The sequence below is a fragment of the Chrysemys picta genome, chromosome 23 (genome assembly GCF_011386835.1).
Source record: "Chrysemys picta bellii isolate R12L10 chromosome 23, ASM1138683v2, whole genome shotgun sequence".
Lineage (NCBI taxonomy): Eukaryota > Metazoa > Chordata > Testudines > Emydidae > Chrysemys > Chrysemys picta.
In genome coordinates, this window is record NC_088813.1 from 8525607 (window position 1) to 8541706 (window position 16100).

The 16100-nt window shown below is 56.3% G+C and overlaps 1 protein-coding gene across 3 annotated transcripts in view; it reads left to right on the forward strand.

Moving 5' to 3' along the window:
* Positions 1 to 16100, forward strand: part of LOC101938240 (peptide methionine sulfoxide reductase MsrA-like) — a 73746-nt gene that overhangs the window by 46407 nt on the left and 11239 nt on the right. For 2 of the 3 annotated variants that reach the window (XM_065576975.1, XM_005286157.5), the window contains exons 2-4: positions 2252 to 2320; positions 3090 to 3209; positions 12370 to 12474. In XM_065576975.1, coding sequence (XP_065433047.1) covers positions 2302 to 2320; positions 3090 to 3209; positions 12370 to 12474 — 244 coding nt within the window. In that variant the 5' untranslated portion in view covers positions 2252 to 2301. The remainder of the gene's footprint in view (positions 1 to 2251; positions 2321 to 3089; positions 3210 to 12369; positions 12475 to 16100) is intronic. The other variant, XM_065576974.1, reaches the window with a different exon arrangement.

The window sequence follows — 16100 nt, forward strand, 5'->3', positions numbered from 1 at the left end:
AAATCATCTGAGCATCCTTCAGTCGGCTCCCGAGAAGCGACCTGCCCCAGTGGCCGGGGGAGAGAAGCCAGTTCTGCCTCCCCATAGACAGACACCCTTCTCCCCACAGCCCTGTTGAACGCCCGCCGCTCTCCTGCCTCTGGGAGCAGCCCGGCTCTTAAAGCCGAAGCAGCAGGCCTGAGGCCATTAAGCATGGTGATCTCCTGCCTGCTAGGAGGAGCTTTTGGCTTATGTGCCATCCTCATCCCATTTAGAGTGCATGAGCTGAGCTGTGTTAATCTGCCAGGGCTGTCTGTGCTCCTCACCCCGGGAGGCCCCCGCTAGGAGCATTAAGGCTGTGACGCTCAGCTGATCTCTCCCAGGCTGTCTATGAACATAGATTCTCCCATCTGTTGGGGGTGGGGGGGAGCTCTCTGCACAAGTTGTCCTCGCTTCTCGGCCCCGGGAAGATACAAAGGCTTAAAATAGAGCCCTGGGGAAGAGACAAAGGAGCAGATCGGGGCCATGCAGGCTAATCCCCAGCTGGCACTGGGGGCGTTGGATAACCCTATAACACGTCCGGGATTAGCAGGCAGTTGGGACTGTGGGGCTGATGCCCTGTGCGGCAGCATCCAGGCAAGCAACCGAACTAGTTTTAAGATCCATGGAGCTTGATTTGTGGATGGGGTGGCCTGCCACGCGAGGGGACTGGATTCTCTGACCCAGGAGGTCCCTTCCGGGCCTGTGGTTCCGACGATCTTCTCCGACCCCCGATGCCCATGAGCCTGTGGTTCTCTCTGGCTCTTGGCTAACAGCCTATGCTAGCCCCATGCAGGCTCTCCTGAAGTCCTGGCCAGGGATCCAGCCATTGTGGGATGGATGGTGGGCTACGCTACACCCTCTCCAAACACTCTGTTCAATGGGGCATCTAGATAGAAGGGGCTAAAGGCTCGGACCCCTGAGTCCTTGATGGAATTAACTAGTGTTAGGAACCTCCCAACTCTGCTTCCCCTTCCTGTGGTTCCGTCTGCTGTTTAGACCCTGGGATTCGGGGGTTTAGATGACTCTGAAGGGCTCTGTTTTTTCTATGCTCTCCTGGCATCTTTCCATGCCACTGGCCTTATAGGAACGGCTGAGTTACGAAGGTGAAATTCACCCCTGTGCAGCAAAGGGCAGGATGGGGGGGTGCACAGATCTTGAGTCCCACTTAACGCCTTCCCCATGGGGCTTGAGGGGCGAGTTTCACGCCGACTGGGGGGCTGATCATGTGTGCAATGGAGCCCGGGCGACAGGCAAAGAGAAGCTGCTGCACGGCCCCGTGCTGCGTTTCCTGGGTCTCCATTGCTTACCCACGGCCCGGCGTGTGTGTCCAGTCGCTGTAACAAAGGCGGCTCCTGGGCTCTCATGCCAGCTGAGCTGCTGGTGGTCTGCCTGTCACACTGGAGGAGGGAGAGTTCCTTGACCTTGTGAAAACTGGGGAATGGGGGGGCCCTCCCTGAAAGCCAAGTGCAAGAAGTGAGCTGAGATTTCCTGGCGGAGCGGATCTGAGTGCAGACAGCGTACTGCTCAGATCCGCCCCGCCAGCCAGCGGGTAGAGCCGTGCCCCTGCCCCGAAGAGCTGGCAGTCACCCCAGAGGTACCCAGCAGAAGCTGGATGGAAACGGCGAAGGAATGGGGCTGCTTAGGTGGTGGGTTCGTCGCAATGGGCCAGGCCCCAAACATCTCTTTGACCGGGCTGAGCAGGGCTGAGTATGCTCTTTGCGCCTAAGGGCTAAGAGCTCGGTGGGGCGTGGATCGAGGCGGGGGGAGTCCACAAGACCGTCTCTGGGCGAAGCTGGAGAACCCCCTGATGCAGCACAATGAATGGCGCCGACGGGTCTGGGATCAGCCGCTGCTGGTCTCGGCGTCCCAGATTGACAGGACTCTTGGGTCTAGCTGGGGGTGGGGATTCCAGGTGCCCCCCTCGGGCAGGCAGCTAAAGCTTCGGTGGCAAGCTTTCAGTACTTCGATGTGGCTTGGGCACTGGGCTAGGACTCGGGAGACCTGGGTTCTATTCCCGGCTCTGCCCCTGGCCTGCAGATTGACTTTGGGCAAGTCACTTCACCTCCCCATGCCTCGGTTTCCCCATCTGTAAAATGCGGGCAAAGATACTGTCCTCCTTTGGTAAAGTGCTTTGAGATCTTCTGATGGCGAGCACTGTATAAGAACTGGGGATTATGGCTATTAAAGACTTGGCAAAGGGGCTCATCCATGTCTGTCTCTCCTCCTGCAGCCAAGCATGCCGTCAGCGGGAATGCGACGCTCCCGCCGTTCCCAGAGGGAATGCAGATGGCCATTTTCGGTGTGTGGTTTGTTCCCTCTCCCTTCTCTAACTTGGCGGTGGGGCACCGGCTGGGTGAGAGTGCGGGCTGCCCCCTCCTCCTTCCCTCTAGAACTCGGGCCAGAACGGCAGCCGTCCATTGGGACCAGAATGGGCCGTCTGGGGCGGGAGGATGAACCATTGAGGTTGGAGATGGCGGGGGGGAGGGGGAGAGCTATCAGGCCCCCTGGAGTCTATTCTCCAGCCCAAGAGCTGAAGCTGCCCCCTCTGTCCTGTGGATGGTGTTCCACAGCCTAGATCTCACTACCGACAAGCAATTGCTGAGTCTCAGTCCAGTTCCTCACCTTCATTCATCACCTCTGGTCAGCCCCTCCACCCACTGTCAACAGCCCCTTCCTGGCGGGCCCCCGTTCAGTCCTGAAGGCTATTAAGGGCCAAGTGGGTCCCCCACTTTCAGATCAGTGGGAGAATTTGATCTGATCGGAGACTCTGTAGCACCCCGCTGGTCGCACGCAGCATTCACCTACCTCCTCTGCAGACCCTGTAGGTGTCTGCGCTGTTAAAAGCCACATGTTGAACTAGGGACCAACCCCGGTTGTGATGCCTGGGCGTGGCGTGCTCGTTGAAGTCAATGGCCGTTGCGCATGGGTGGCCTGGAGAGCAGGAAAGGGACCTGCCCCAAAGCAGGTTGTGTCCTGGCAGGGTTGGGCTGAGGACGAACTGCTGCTCCCTGGTTTCAGATTAAGCTCTTTGCATTGAATTAGTCTTCTCGATCTCCTGTTCTTTCCAGGCATGGGATGTTTTTGGGGAGCCGAGAAGATGTTCTGGAAGTTGCCGGGCGTCTTCTCCACCCAGGTGGGCTATGCAGGAGGCTTCACCCCAAACCCCACCTACAAAGAAATCTGTACAGGTAACACCTCGCTTCTTTTCTACTTGGGGAACTGGCTTCCTCCATAACACAGGCTGCAGGACTTCCCTGTGCAAACGAGAGCAGATCTTTTAGGAAAACATCCCATCTTGATTTTAAAAATGGCCGGTGATGGAGAATGACCCTCGGGAAATTGTTCCAGTGGTTAATGACTCTCACTGTTAAAAATGTTACTCCTTATTTCCGGGCTGAATGTGGCTCGCTTCAACCTCCAGCCATTGTGTTGTGTTAGACCTTCCTCTGTGAGATTGAGAAGCCTATTAGCAAATATTTGTTCACCGGGAAGGTTCTTATAGACTGTGATCAAATCACCCCTTAAACTTCTCTTTCTTACCTAACTAGATTGAGCTCTTTGAGTCTATCACTATATGGCAGATTTTCCTAATCCTTTAATCATTCTCGTGGCTCTTCTCTGACCCCTCTCCAATGGATCAACAGCCTTCTTGACTTGTGGGCACCAGAACAGGACACCGGATTCCTGCAGCAGTCACACCAGTGCCAAATACAGATGTAAAATAACCTCTCTACTCTTACTTGAGATTTCCCTGTTTATGCATCCACAGATTGCATTAGCCCTGTGGACCACCGCGTCGCACTGGTCATTCATGTTCAGCTGATTATCTACCTCCTACCCCCTTTCCCAAATCACGGGAACCGGCAGAGCTCCCCCAGAGTCGGAGTCCCCCATCATGTTCATAGGGCCTACGATCTGTGTTCCTAGATGGATGCATCTGCATTTAGACTTATTCAAATGCATATTGCGCCCAGCTTACTAAACGATCCGTATCGTTCTGGATTAGTGACCTGTCCTCTTTGTTATTTATCACTCCCAATTTTTGTGCCAAAGCTGCAAACTTTATCAGTGAGGATTTTATGTTTTCTTCCAGGTCACTGATAAAAATGTTAAGTAGTGTAGGGCCAAGAACCGATCCCTGCGGGACCCCACTAGAATCACACCCACTTGATGATGATTCCCCGTTTACAGTTGCATTTTGAGATCTATCAGTTAGCCAGTTTTTAATCCATTTAATGTGTGCCATGTTCATTTTATACCATTCTAATTTTTTAATCAAATCGTTGTGTGGTACCAAGTCACGTGCCTTACAGAGGTCTGAAGTATATTACATCAACGCTATTACCTGCATCAACCAAATTTGTAATCCCGTTTAAAAAAAATATCCAGTTAGTTTGACAGGACCTATTTTCCATAAACCGACGTTGATTGGCATTAATTATATTACCCTTTTTTAATTGTGTTAATCGAGTCCTATATCAGCCGCTCCATTATGTGGCCCAGGATCAAAGTCTGACTGACTGGCCTATAATTCCTGGGTCATCCCATTTAACCTTTTTAAATATTGGCATCACATCAGTTTTCTTCCAGTCTTCTGGAACTTCCCTAGTACTCCAAGACTTATTGATGATCCTACACGTGTCTATACAATGCCATCTGTCTCAGTGCTTTACACACTGTACAGTAACTGCTTCAGCTACTGCTGAACTGCAGCTGCCTCTGGGGTAGAACATGGCTGCTGTTAACAGCGTGCAGCCACGGGATGGCTCAGGATAGGAAGTGTAAAGTGCTGGATTCAGTTGAAATTGCAGTGAGAATTTAGAGCGTTAGAATGGAATTGACCAGTTCAGTTTGGTTGGGACATAGTGGTTTATACCCTGTCGTAGGATTTTTAATAATCATGGCGTGAGTGGAAGGTGCATGTCGGGATTTCTGCTTTGTCTCCTCCAAAAGATGGCAGCACAGTGCCACCTAGTGTGAGGGCATAGACTCGGAAGGAGAGTGCCGTCTAATGAATTGCCAGGCCTGTTTCCTGCAGCACTTGGCTTTCCCTTGGAGATCTGCCATCCGTGTTCGGCTCGGCTCCAAGCCGAGAACTGATGGGCGAGGAGGTAGGCTCCAGAGTGGTAGAACTACAAGTGCAACATTTTAAGTGGTGGCGCCAGGCTGTCAGAGCCCATGCTGCAGGGATGGCATGTAGGTAGCAGGAGAAGCAGCCATCCCTTCTGGGCTGCCAGCGCGAGAGGCTCCTCTGAGCCGGTGGATACTGTCTCGCTGACCTGCCAAACGCCCATTTCCCCAAGTGTGACTTGGGTTCAGTGAAGTCCAACGGGGCCAGTTTGTGGCTTTTCGCTCCCCTTCCCCAGAAGCTTATCCAACCCTAATGCGAAATGCGGCCTCTCAGGGCCCAGCTCTCTCATCGCTTTGGGACAGTGCTGGCCTTCATCTGCTGTGCAGAGGGGGAATAGCTTTGCTCGCCCTTAGTGTCCTGTCTTTTGAAGAGGCGGAGGGATACCTCTTGTGAGAGATGTGCCCTTTTAGGAAGCTCTCAGACGTTCAGCCGGGAGAGGAGGCCGTTGTCCTGTTCTAACACGGCCCTCTGGAAACAGGACCTGGGATGCGGTAAAGCAATAAACGAACATGAAGCCAGGTTGGCCCAGCTAAGCCAGCCATGCAGATCATGGGGAGGATGTTCAAGATGGTCTGATGGAGTGACCCAAATAGAAAGGCCTGGGACACAGGAGGTACTTGGGTCTGGAGCTACTGGGGCTTGCTCCGAAGTTTGGGCGTTGGGTCAGAGGATGCTTCCCATTGTAGCCTGAGCTGGGCTGTCTTGGGGAGAGGCGGCCACTCAAGCACCCCCAGCTTGTGTTAATAAGGGCTTGATTATCCGGTTGATGAGACCGTCAGCTGAGGGCTAATGTGAACCCCCTCTAACCACGGAACCAGGCTCTCCCCGGGCCCAGTCCACGTGGGGCTGAGCCATAGGGGTGGGTCCGGCTGTGATGTTTCCTAAATCCCCAGGGTGATCAGATCCAGGGCCTGGCTCGAAGGAGTGGCACAACAGACATCCCCACCCCCAGGCTGAATCCCATGGTGCCTGCCACATTCTGAGCCATGGGCCCCCTTCCCCGACAGCACCTTCTGAAGCCCATCAAGCAGTCAGCGGTCACAGGCTGGACCGTGTGATTGAGAAGCCGAGTGTAGGACCTACATCCCAGGCTTGCGGCTGCTCCCTTTGTGATTAGCTGTCCCGTTGGTGACTGTGTGCCCCCAGTGTTTAAGTGAGTTGGAGGCTCGGGGAAATGCCGTGGCTCTCTTGTTCTGAGGTCCAGAGATCACTGTGTACAATACCCTGGAAGCAGGTACCCGACACTGGGCTTTTGAATGAGGCTGACTGGATGAAATCTAAACTCCTTGCACGGGGGGAAGGAGGGAGGAGGTGTTTTTCTGGTGGTCTCCTTTGCAAAATGACTGGAATCTGACCATTCAACTCCGTGACTTCTTTCCCCTCCCCTGAGCATCACCCACTCAGCAGCAGGGCTAGGAAGTTAATGCAACCCGCGTGCGACTTCTGGCTCTGCCATGACTCTCCATGTGACCTTTCTCCAGGCCTCAGTTTCCCCATCTGTCAAGTGGGAATGATACTGACCCAGTCTCTGATTTGCTTATGGCTTTCCCCAGCCGTAGGTTGCCTAGCCCCTGTTATCCAGAACCTCCACTAGATTCTAGAGCCACTGTCCAGAGCAGCTGTTAGCATGAAATTGAGGGGGGGGTTGTTAACGAACAGCAAGAGGTGCTGCAGTGTGGTGTGCTAATGGATTAGCCTTCCTAATAAATTCCTCCCCCCCCGCTCGCTTCCCCTTCTCTCTCCAGCCCCGCCCCCTGAAACTCATCAGAAATCTGAACAGACGGTTTCATGTCTTATCTGCAAAAACATTCCGCACACTGGTGCGGAGGATTACCTGTCTGCAAGAAATATTATCCGCGTCTGTCGTCTCAGTTCTGGGTATTAACATAATGCAGTGGGGGAGGGAGCGTCTTATCCGCCCGCACGTAAGGAGCGACTGCAACGACTGCGCAAAGCGGAGGCGGTGTCCCCCCGGGTGCAGGGGCACTGGCGGGAGTTTGGCGGGGCTGGGCAGGTCAGGTGAGCTGGTGTGAGGGCGTGGGTGAACGTGCAGACGGCTGCTGCTGCCAATCCAGCCCAGGTTGGTGACGGTCAGCAAATCTTTGTTGCCCAGTGCACTTTGGTAGCAGGTGAAATGAGTTTGCTGGGTCTCCATCCAGTTCCTAGCGGGGTGAAGGCTGAGATCACAAAACGCACCACTGCAACGGGTGCTGTTGGCTCCCTGAACACCTTGTTGGCAGGTTGAAGGTTCAATAGGTTGAATGATCCAGGGCAGGCGGTGCTGGGGCTTGGGGGACAGTGGGCTGGGGTGCTGCAAAGGACCTGTCCCTGCTCTGCCTGCTTTGTGGGGGGGAGAACCTCTGTCTGCAAGACTGTCAATCCAGCACCTTTCCCCAGCCCCGCAACTCACCCGCTTGTTAATTTCAGCCGAGAGAATATTCCCTTTGGGAAAAGTCCCCCGTCGAAGTGAATAGAACATTAGAATTCTACACGATGGATTAAAAAAAGAAACAGCCTGTGGGAAAGATCTCATCTGCCATTAAACTCGGTCGGTTGTAGAGTAATTTCTGCAGCATCCAAATGACTTCACCCCTGCTAAATCTGTTAGGACTTTCCCCATAAGGGCTTATGTAAGCCAGTGTCTCAGATCTTGTGAAATCTGGTGGGGGCATTTATGCTCTGCCATCTCTACCCTAGCCCCGGTCTGTGCTGAGCTGGCCACGAGGAAATGGACTGTAGTTACCAGGCGGCTTCCAAGCTCAGGCTTCGTCTGTACTGGTAGCCGGAGCTGGGGAAGCGGAAGACAAATCCCCTAGTTTGTTGCCCTTCTCTAGCACTTTCTAGCCAAAGAGCTCCATGCTCCCCAGCTGCTAAAGGCAGTGAACTTGTGCAGCCGGCCCAGGCCAGATGCATTGTTTACCTGCTAACTGCGCTGCTGGATGTTGGGACTCCCATCCAGGAAACCGCAGCCTCGCTCGGCCCACTTAGCCTGAGGGCCCGTTGTGCTGTCCCGGTCGGCAGAGAGAGCGGACGCTCCTGTGGGCGGATCGTGACCCTCTCTGGTAGGCGGTGGAGTGATGCGTAGCACTCCTGCCCATGGGGCATTTGCCGTACAGTAACCACTGTGCTCTGTGTCCCCCTCCCCCCCCCATTTCTGCCCCGTCCCGGCAGCACCATCCTTGGAGCAGGGAGTAGAATCCGAACGTTGCCAATGAACGGGAATGTGGCTGGCTCTGCCGCTGGCCTGGAGCAGCGGAGCAGTGCAACAGGACGTCTCTCCTGTCCAGCCGGTGGGGATGCTGGGCCCTGGTCCAGGGAGTGATGAGGGAAGATTACTTTGGGGCGGGGGGGAGTGGGCAGGACCCACAGGGTCATCAGATAGCTGAGAAGCATGGGTCAGGATGGTTGTCTTGGGTGGGGAGGTGTCCGCCCTGCCCCTGTAGGGAGAGCTAGTGGCTGATCCCAGAGAGGCAGAAATCTGGAGATTTCCTGAGGAAGGTACGGTCAGATGCAAGGTTCAGAATGATCTTTCTGGAGCAGAACAGCCCTTCTGGAGGGGAGGGAAGTATTGATGTTCTCTCTCCCCCCCTCCCGCCTCCCCCCCCCCCCCCCCCCCAACACCTCCCCGGCTTTGCAACACTTGGAAACCTCTGCTGCTTGGTGGCCTGTGGTGGGTCCCTAGCTCACCGGCATGGCTCTGCTGTGCATCTCTCCCTGGAGATGCTTTTCCTCTTGCCAGCTGGTTGGCGGAGGCTACCAGACGGTGCTGGCCTCCCTCTGTACATCTCTGTGCTGGGCAAAAGCGACATCTCAACGTAGCCTGACTCCCGGGCTTCCCCCTTCCTTCCAATGCAGCTTGAGCTGGGTCGGGGGCTCGGCCTTGTGAAGTGGGGCTGGGTGAAATGTATCTGCCAGGCAGCCTAGGGGCTGCATTGCTTTTAAAAGCCGTTTGCAGAGGTGAGGCCATTGCTTGGCACTAAGGACACGGCTGTGGCTTACCAGGCTACAGGAGTTTGATGGAGTGCTAGCATCCCTGGCCACTGAACCCTGGACCGGGCAAGTCATGCAACTGGGAGGTATGGAACAAAAAGCCATAGTGAAGTGCAGGGCCCCTTGGAGTCAGGAGGCCTGGCTTCTGCTTCTGACTCTGCCACCGACTGGCCGAGTCGCTTTAGCGAAGTCACGCCACCTTTCTGCGCCTCAGTTTCCCCCTTTGCAGCGCAGGAGTACGAGTCAGTCAGCTTTGTGCTGCCTACTCAGATCCCAGGATGCAAAGAGCTATAAATGGTGGACGCTTCCGGCTGCTGGGTGGCGAAGGAAAGCGAGCGCAGTGGGAATGGGGAGATCCTGTTTATAAACGATTTGAGAGACGGCTGAGCGCTCCTTGTGGCTTTAACTGCCAACACTAGCGTCAGCCCGGCTGCGTCGGAAACACCGCAACATCTCTGCTGCTGCCTTAGCCGGGCTTTTCCCCCTCTGGTGTAGCAAAAGGGGGGAGTTGTTGCCTGGAGAGCAGAGCTATCGGCTTCAATCACCTGGGTAGATCACAGAACTGGTTGACGGCAGCCGTTGACGCCATCCGGCATAACCATACCGGGGGTTGGGCAGGGGCCGGAAGTTCCATTTCACAGAGATTTTGAGACTTTGGCTTAGTTCTGAATCTGAGCAAAAACTAGAAAAGTTGAAGAAAAAAATTGTTTGGACAAAATCAAAGCATTTTGTTTCCATTTTAAGGGGTTTAGTTTTGTATTGTGGTTTATATTGTACTAGCCCCATTGTGCAAGGAGCTGTACAAACAGTTCCTGAAGCGCTTACAATCTGAATAGGCAAGACAGACAAAGGGCAGAAGGGGAATCAGTGGCGCGCACAGAGGTGATTTGCCAATGGTCAGTGGTAGAGAACCCAGGGTGTCTGAGTCCCAGTTCAGTGCCCCACCCTGGAGACCAGCGGTTCTCAGCTGGGGGGTCTGCAGCCCCCTGGGGGTCCTGTGCAGGTTTCAGGGGATCACCAAAATAAATCAGAGAGCAGGGCTAGCATTAGACTCGCTCGGGTCCAGGACAGAAAGCTGAAGCCCAAGCCCTGCCACCTGGGGCTGAAGCCAAAGCCTGAGAATTGTGGGGTCCCCTGTGGCATGGGGGTCCTGGGCAACTGCCCTGCTTGCAACCCCCCAAGGCCGGCCTTGGCTTTTATATGCAGAAAACCAGCTGTTGTGGCCCCAGGCAGGTCATGGAGTTTTTCTAGCATGTTGGGGAGGCCTCAGAAAGACACAGGTTGAGACCCCCTGCTGGAGCCCCACGCTGCCTGCCCTTTAGATCTGGACCCTACGAACTGATCTAAAGCAGACTCTCTGTCTTATGGAGCCTATGACACACACCTAGAGAGTGCTGCCTCCATGCCATCTGGGGCAGACTCGCTAGCCACAACAGAAGCGAGAAAGTGAAGTCCCTTTTCTGGGCGCAGCCGCCGGTCGGTCTCTCTGCTGCAGGGCGGTGGGGTTTGCACAGCCAGGGCTGTGCCCCTTGGTGGGGGCTTACACCGGATAATAGGTCCTAGCAGCCAGCGGCGGCTGCCCGTCCCCGCCCCGGCTGCTGGCACGGCTCGCTGGGCTGTTTGTGTAGCAGACTCAGTCATCGCCTCCGTGGGCTCCCCACGCACCCCTTCCTTCCCCAATTTCTATGCTGGCCCCCACCCCTCTTGAGGTTGCTGATGCTAAAAAGACCAGTGTCATCTCCCAGCCCCTCAGGGAGGGGGAAGCATCTGTAGCATTAGCAATCTTTAACTATCCCCACCCTTAACTACTGAGTGTCCCAAGCACAGTCCCCACCAAGGAGAGGGTGCAGTCTAGTGGTTAGAGGAGGAGAGACCAAGATTCAGGCCGCTTGGCAGGTCTGGGAAGGGAGCATGGCCCAGTGGTTGGAGGAGAGGAAGCTGGCTTCTGTTCCTGTCTGGGGGGAGAAGGGGGTGCTGTTGCTGGTAGAGCAGGGGGATTGGGAGTCAGGACTCCTGGGTTCCCGTCACTGCTCGGGAGGACAGTGTGGTTTAGAGGTTAGAGGAGGAGACTGGGTGTTGGGACACTGTGATCTGTGACGATTCTGGCTCTGCCACTGACTTGGGGTGTGACCTTGGGCGAGTCACTCCCCTGCTCAGTACCTCAGTTTCTCTGTCTGTGAAATGGGACAGATGCCTACCTGCCTCGGGTGCTGGAAGGTAGGCCCCATGCCTGTGATGAAAGGTGCTATAGAAGGGCGAAATGGACTCATGGAATGGCTGCTGTGATCTAGCCGGTGATGGTGCCGTTAATTGGGGGGTTGGGGGGAAGGGTTTCTCTCACAGCAGCCATCCAGCGATTCCATTTCACCCTTCTAGAGCGGTTTTCTGCAGACTTGAGGGTGTGTCCCCTCCCACACACCGTACCGCCATCCTAACATCTCTGGCCCTGCACTCCCCTCCCTTTGGCCCTGTCTTGTGATTGCTGTGCTCCTGGGTGCCAGGGCCTGACAGTCCAGTGAGGTGCAGTCTCCCCCCCATGCAGCTCCCTCTGGCCCCCCTGCCATTCCAGGCCTGTCCCTCCCCTGCCCCCCCCTCTCCACCAGGCCACCTTCTGCTCCAGCATTAGCCCCCTCCTGGGCAGTGAGCATGGATGACGCCACGTCACGTGATGGGCTCTAGGCATAGAATTGCCGAACTTCTTCTCACCTGAGCCAGAATTGGCGTGGGGTGTGAAAGGCACAGCTCACCGCCGCCGAGCAGCATCCCCTCTCGAGCAAGGGGCGCTTGAGCGCTGGGTAGGAGCTGAAGCCAGACGAAGACGGACCGGAAAGAAGGCACACGTGTCCAGCCATGAGGGCAATTAACCATTGGTTTCCCGAGAGCTGTGGTGGATTTGGATTCTCCGTCACTGGCCATTTTAGAATCAAGATGGGATGTTTGTCTAAAAGATCTGCTCGGGGGATTATTTTAGGGGCGCTCTCTGGCATGCGTTGTATGGGAGCTCCGACTAGTTGATCCCAGTGGTCCCCTGTTGGCCATGGAGCCTATGAATCGTGGTTCAAATTGCTTTAAAACCCAAAGCTTGGGGACCACAGAACAGGCCATCGCTCAGCATCTTGGGCTAATTTATCACGGGCGAGCGTCCTCCTGCAGACGGATTCCTGTGGCCGGGGGCAGAGCTGCTGCTGAGCAGAGGGGACTGTTTAACCTCTCTCCTCTCCCCCCAGGTCTGACCGGACACGCGGAAGTGGTCAGGGTTGTGTACGACCCACAGAAGACCAGCTACGAGGCCCTCCTCAAAGCCTTCTGGGAGAACCATGACCCCACCCAAGGTAAGGCTAGGGGACTCTGTGTCCGTAGGGTCAGCGAGTGGTGCCAGAGGCAGCCGCTGTAACCACCTGTGTAGACTCGGGTTTTTGGCTGCAGCTCCTTTCCCCCCTCCCCCGCCCCCCATCGTCAGCAGAGATGGAACCTGAGCCATCTTCATCCCCCATACCACCGGCCTGGATCTCTGCAGTGCTCTTGGGGCTTCGATCCTGCCCCTAGGGGGCGACAGGAGCTTAAACCCATGTGACTCTTGTCCGCATTGGGTGGTTGGGGATGAGAGAGACGTTCTCTGCTCATGGTGGGTGTTGCCTGCTTCCATGGGCAGGGAAGACAGAGATGTGTGTAATCACAATCAGGGCAGCCTGGAGAACTAGCCCCGTTGTGCCAGGTGCTGCGCACACACCTAGTGAGAGAGTATATCCCCGTTTTGCAGATAGGGGAAACTGAGGCGCAGAAGGATTCAATCCCTTGCCCAAGATCTGATACGGGGAGTCTGGGTCAGGGCTGGGGATTGAACCCAGATCTTCCGAGTCCTAGTCCAGTATCTTACCCACAAGCCCTGACTCTCCATCCATGGGCTGCATTGGAAGGGAAGGACCCTCTGGGACCCACAGCCATTGCTTGGGGCGGGGTGGGTCTGTCTGAGGGCCCCCAGGCAAAGCTGGGTGGTTCCCTCCCGCTTTGAGATCAGCGCTACTTAGGCCAGAAGGGATCGTCACGACCATCTAATCTGACCGCTAGAAGTCACCGTGTCTTGGGGGGGCCGGGGGCACACACTGAGGAGGGATGCCGCATGGACCAGGTGCTGCTATTAATCCCTCTTCTGACCAGGCCTGCCACATCTTTCTATTGTAAATCACGTGGTCTCATTCCACTGTCCACAGCAGTTCCAGCTCCACACCCCACCCCCCCAAAGGGTTCTCTGTCTCTTTAAATGCCTCTAGCCCCAGGATCGCTCTGCGGCACTGATGGGGATGCTACAGCTGACAAGGGGCCTCGGGAAGCCGGCGGGGGGAGGGGCTCAGCTGCGCAGAGGTGGGGGTATTAAATAAAGAGGAGGCGGGGAGGAAGGACTGTTTGAAACCCCCCTCACGTCGGCGGCGGGGAGGGAAGGGGGAGAGGCCAGGCTGGGGCCCTGTTGTACCGAAGCGTAATTTTAATGAGGAGATTAGCAGTCTCTGCGTGTCGCTGGCCGGCTTCTAATTGCGTGTTTGTGTTTTAACGGGCAACGTGTGCCCGTGCCGCGGACGGGCAGTAGTGGGGAGGGGGCGCGGCCGGTGCCACCTACAGGCCCCGAGGGAGGCCGGTGGCTTGTGTTCTGAGAGGGCCCGGTCCAGAGCTTGCAATCGACCGGAGAAAGGGTGGGAGAAATGGAGCCCATGGGGGGTATGGGACTTGCCCACAGTTTTACCCCGCACAAGACCCTCTAACTCCTGATGTAAATGGCCCAGGCTTGGCTCTGCCACCTTGGTAGCAGGCTGGCTCCTGACCAGGGCTGGCTCCAGGCACCAGCGCAGCAAGCAGATGCTTGGGGCGGCCAAGGGAAAGGGGCGGCACGTCTGGCTCTTCAGCGGCAATTCGGCGGCGAGTCCCTCTCGGAGGGAAGGATAAAGCGGCAGTGGTCGAGCCTTTTTTCCCTCTTTTTGCCATTTGGGGCGGCAAAAATGCTGGCGCCGGCCCTGCTCTTGACCATAGGCCCCCCGGCCCACCGAACTCTTAACAGGCCTGGCACAGAGGGCAGTCCTGTGCCCTCTCGTGCCTTCCCCCCCCCAGTCTGGGAGCCTCCTGGGGCTGAGGCCATGGGGGGGGGGGTCGCTTTCCCCCCATCGAGCCAGCTCCGTGCTGAGCAGTCCCCACTGGGCGCCCAAGTTACGCACGCAGGTCCCCGTGATCCCCCAAAGTTGGGAGGCGCTGAGCAGTTGCTCCCATGGGGTCCCCAGGTCTGGGTCCTGCTGTAGGGCAAGCGTGGGGCCTCTGGCCCCAAACAGCTTCTTTGGCCTCTGCACTCTCTTTGCCTGGCTCCTTGGCTAGCTCAGGGTATTTCCCATCTGGTTTTGTATGGCCACCCCTTCCTGCTGGCTGCAGGCCCAGTGCCCTCTGTACAGACTGCTGCCCTTGGAATAGCGCCTCGCAGCTCAGCACGCGTCCCCTGTATTCAGCCACTCACTCTGTGGCGTTGGGCCCTGAAGCCGTTGGGGTGGAGTGGGAGAGGAGATTGGTTAACCCTCTGAAGGAACACTCAGAGCCCGGGCTGGATTTACAAGCCCTTGGACAAGATGCACTTGGCCTCAAAGGGCTGCAGGGGAAGGGGTGTGAATGGTCACACGTCTAGCCTGAAGGTAGGGTGACCAGACAGCAAGTGTGAAAAATGGGGGTGGGGGGCAATAGGCGCCTATATAAGACAAAGCCCCAAATATCGTGACTGTCCCTATAAAATCGGGACATCTGGTCACCCCAAGCCTGATGCAGCCCCTCCTGGCCGATGTCCCCGCTCGCTATAGCATTGCTCATCTGCGGCACTAAGTGCACATCCCTCAGCTTCACAGATGGGGAAACTGAGGCACAGAGGGGTGCAGTTTCTTGCCCAAGGACATGCATGGTAGAGCTGGGAATTGTGCCATCCCAATGCTTGGACCTGTGGTGCTTCTAGACTCTCCCAGCACCACCAGCTCTGAGGTGCTCCCTGGCTCTCGCCTCTGCTGCCCCTTGCCTGCAGCCTCTGCGAGGAGCACCCGCCGTGGGACCAAAGTCCTCCCAGAAGGAGAGAGGCGAAGAAGGATGAGTAGCCCTGGGCAGGCTCCTCCTAAACACCCCCTTTCCATGTCCTGTGGGGACCAATTGGATCTTTATCCCCCCCCACACACACACCCTGGATGAACTGGACTTTCCTTGTTTAACCAGATCACCCCCAGCCATGCTGTGGAGACAGGATATTGACACGCCAGCACAGGGAGAGTTTAATACCCATCCGTGGCTCCGAACGTCCCTCTCTTAGCGTGTGATGCCAGGAGCCTTCCAGCTACCACCAGCCTGACCGTCTGCCCCTCCTGCTCACCCCGTGCTCTGACTCCCTTCTCCGTGCAGCTCAACTCGCGTCTCTCTCTGGGGCAGCTGGACTAGCAGGGGCAGGGAACAGCTCCACTGTCCGATCTCCCTCCACCCTGTGCTGCCTGGTAACAGAGCCTGAGCATGGCATGATGCTGCCTTCCCTAGGCCCCTCCTGGCAGCTTGAGGGCCCCTACGGCCAGTCCAGCCCCTCCTCCCTGGAGCATCTGGCTGAGAGGATGCCCATGGGGCCTCCAATCCCTCCTCTGCCCCAATAACTCCTAGCCCCCCTCCAGTGCGGCCCGTTACTGCACCCAGCGCCATTCCCAGTGAGTGGCAAACCTGAACACTGTAATTTATGCAGATTAATAACCGGCAGCAGCCACTGGGCTGACAAGGAGCTCAGAGGGTGCCTTAGATTTGTGTACAGCTGTGATTAACAGCCCATCCTGTGATGGGAATAGTAATTGGAGTGGCTGTGTAGGGAGGTGGGGGGGCTGTGTGGTCAGCCATGCCACTGATTTGACTTCCTGGCCTGGGCTGAGTTCTCCCTTTTGGAGTTCCTGGTCACTAGAAGGATTGGGTG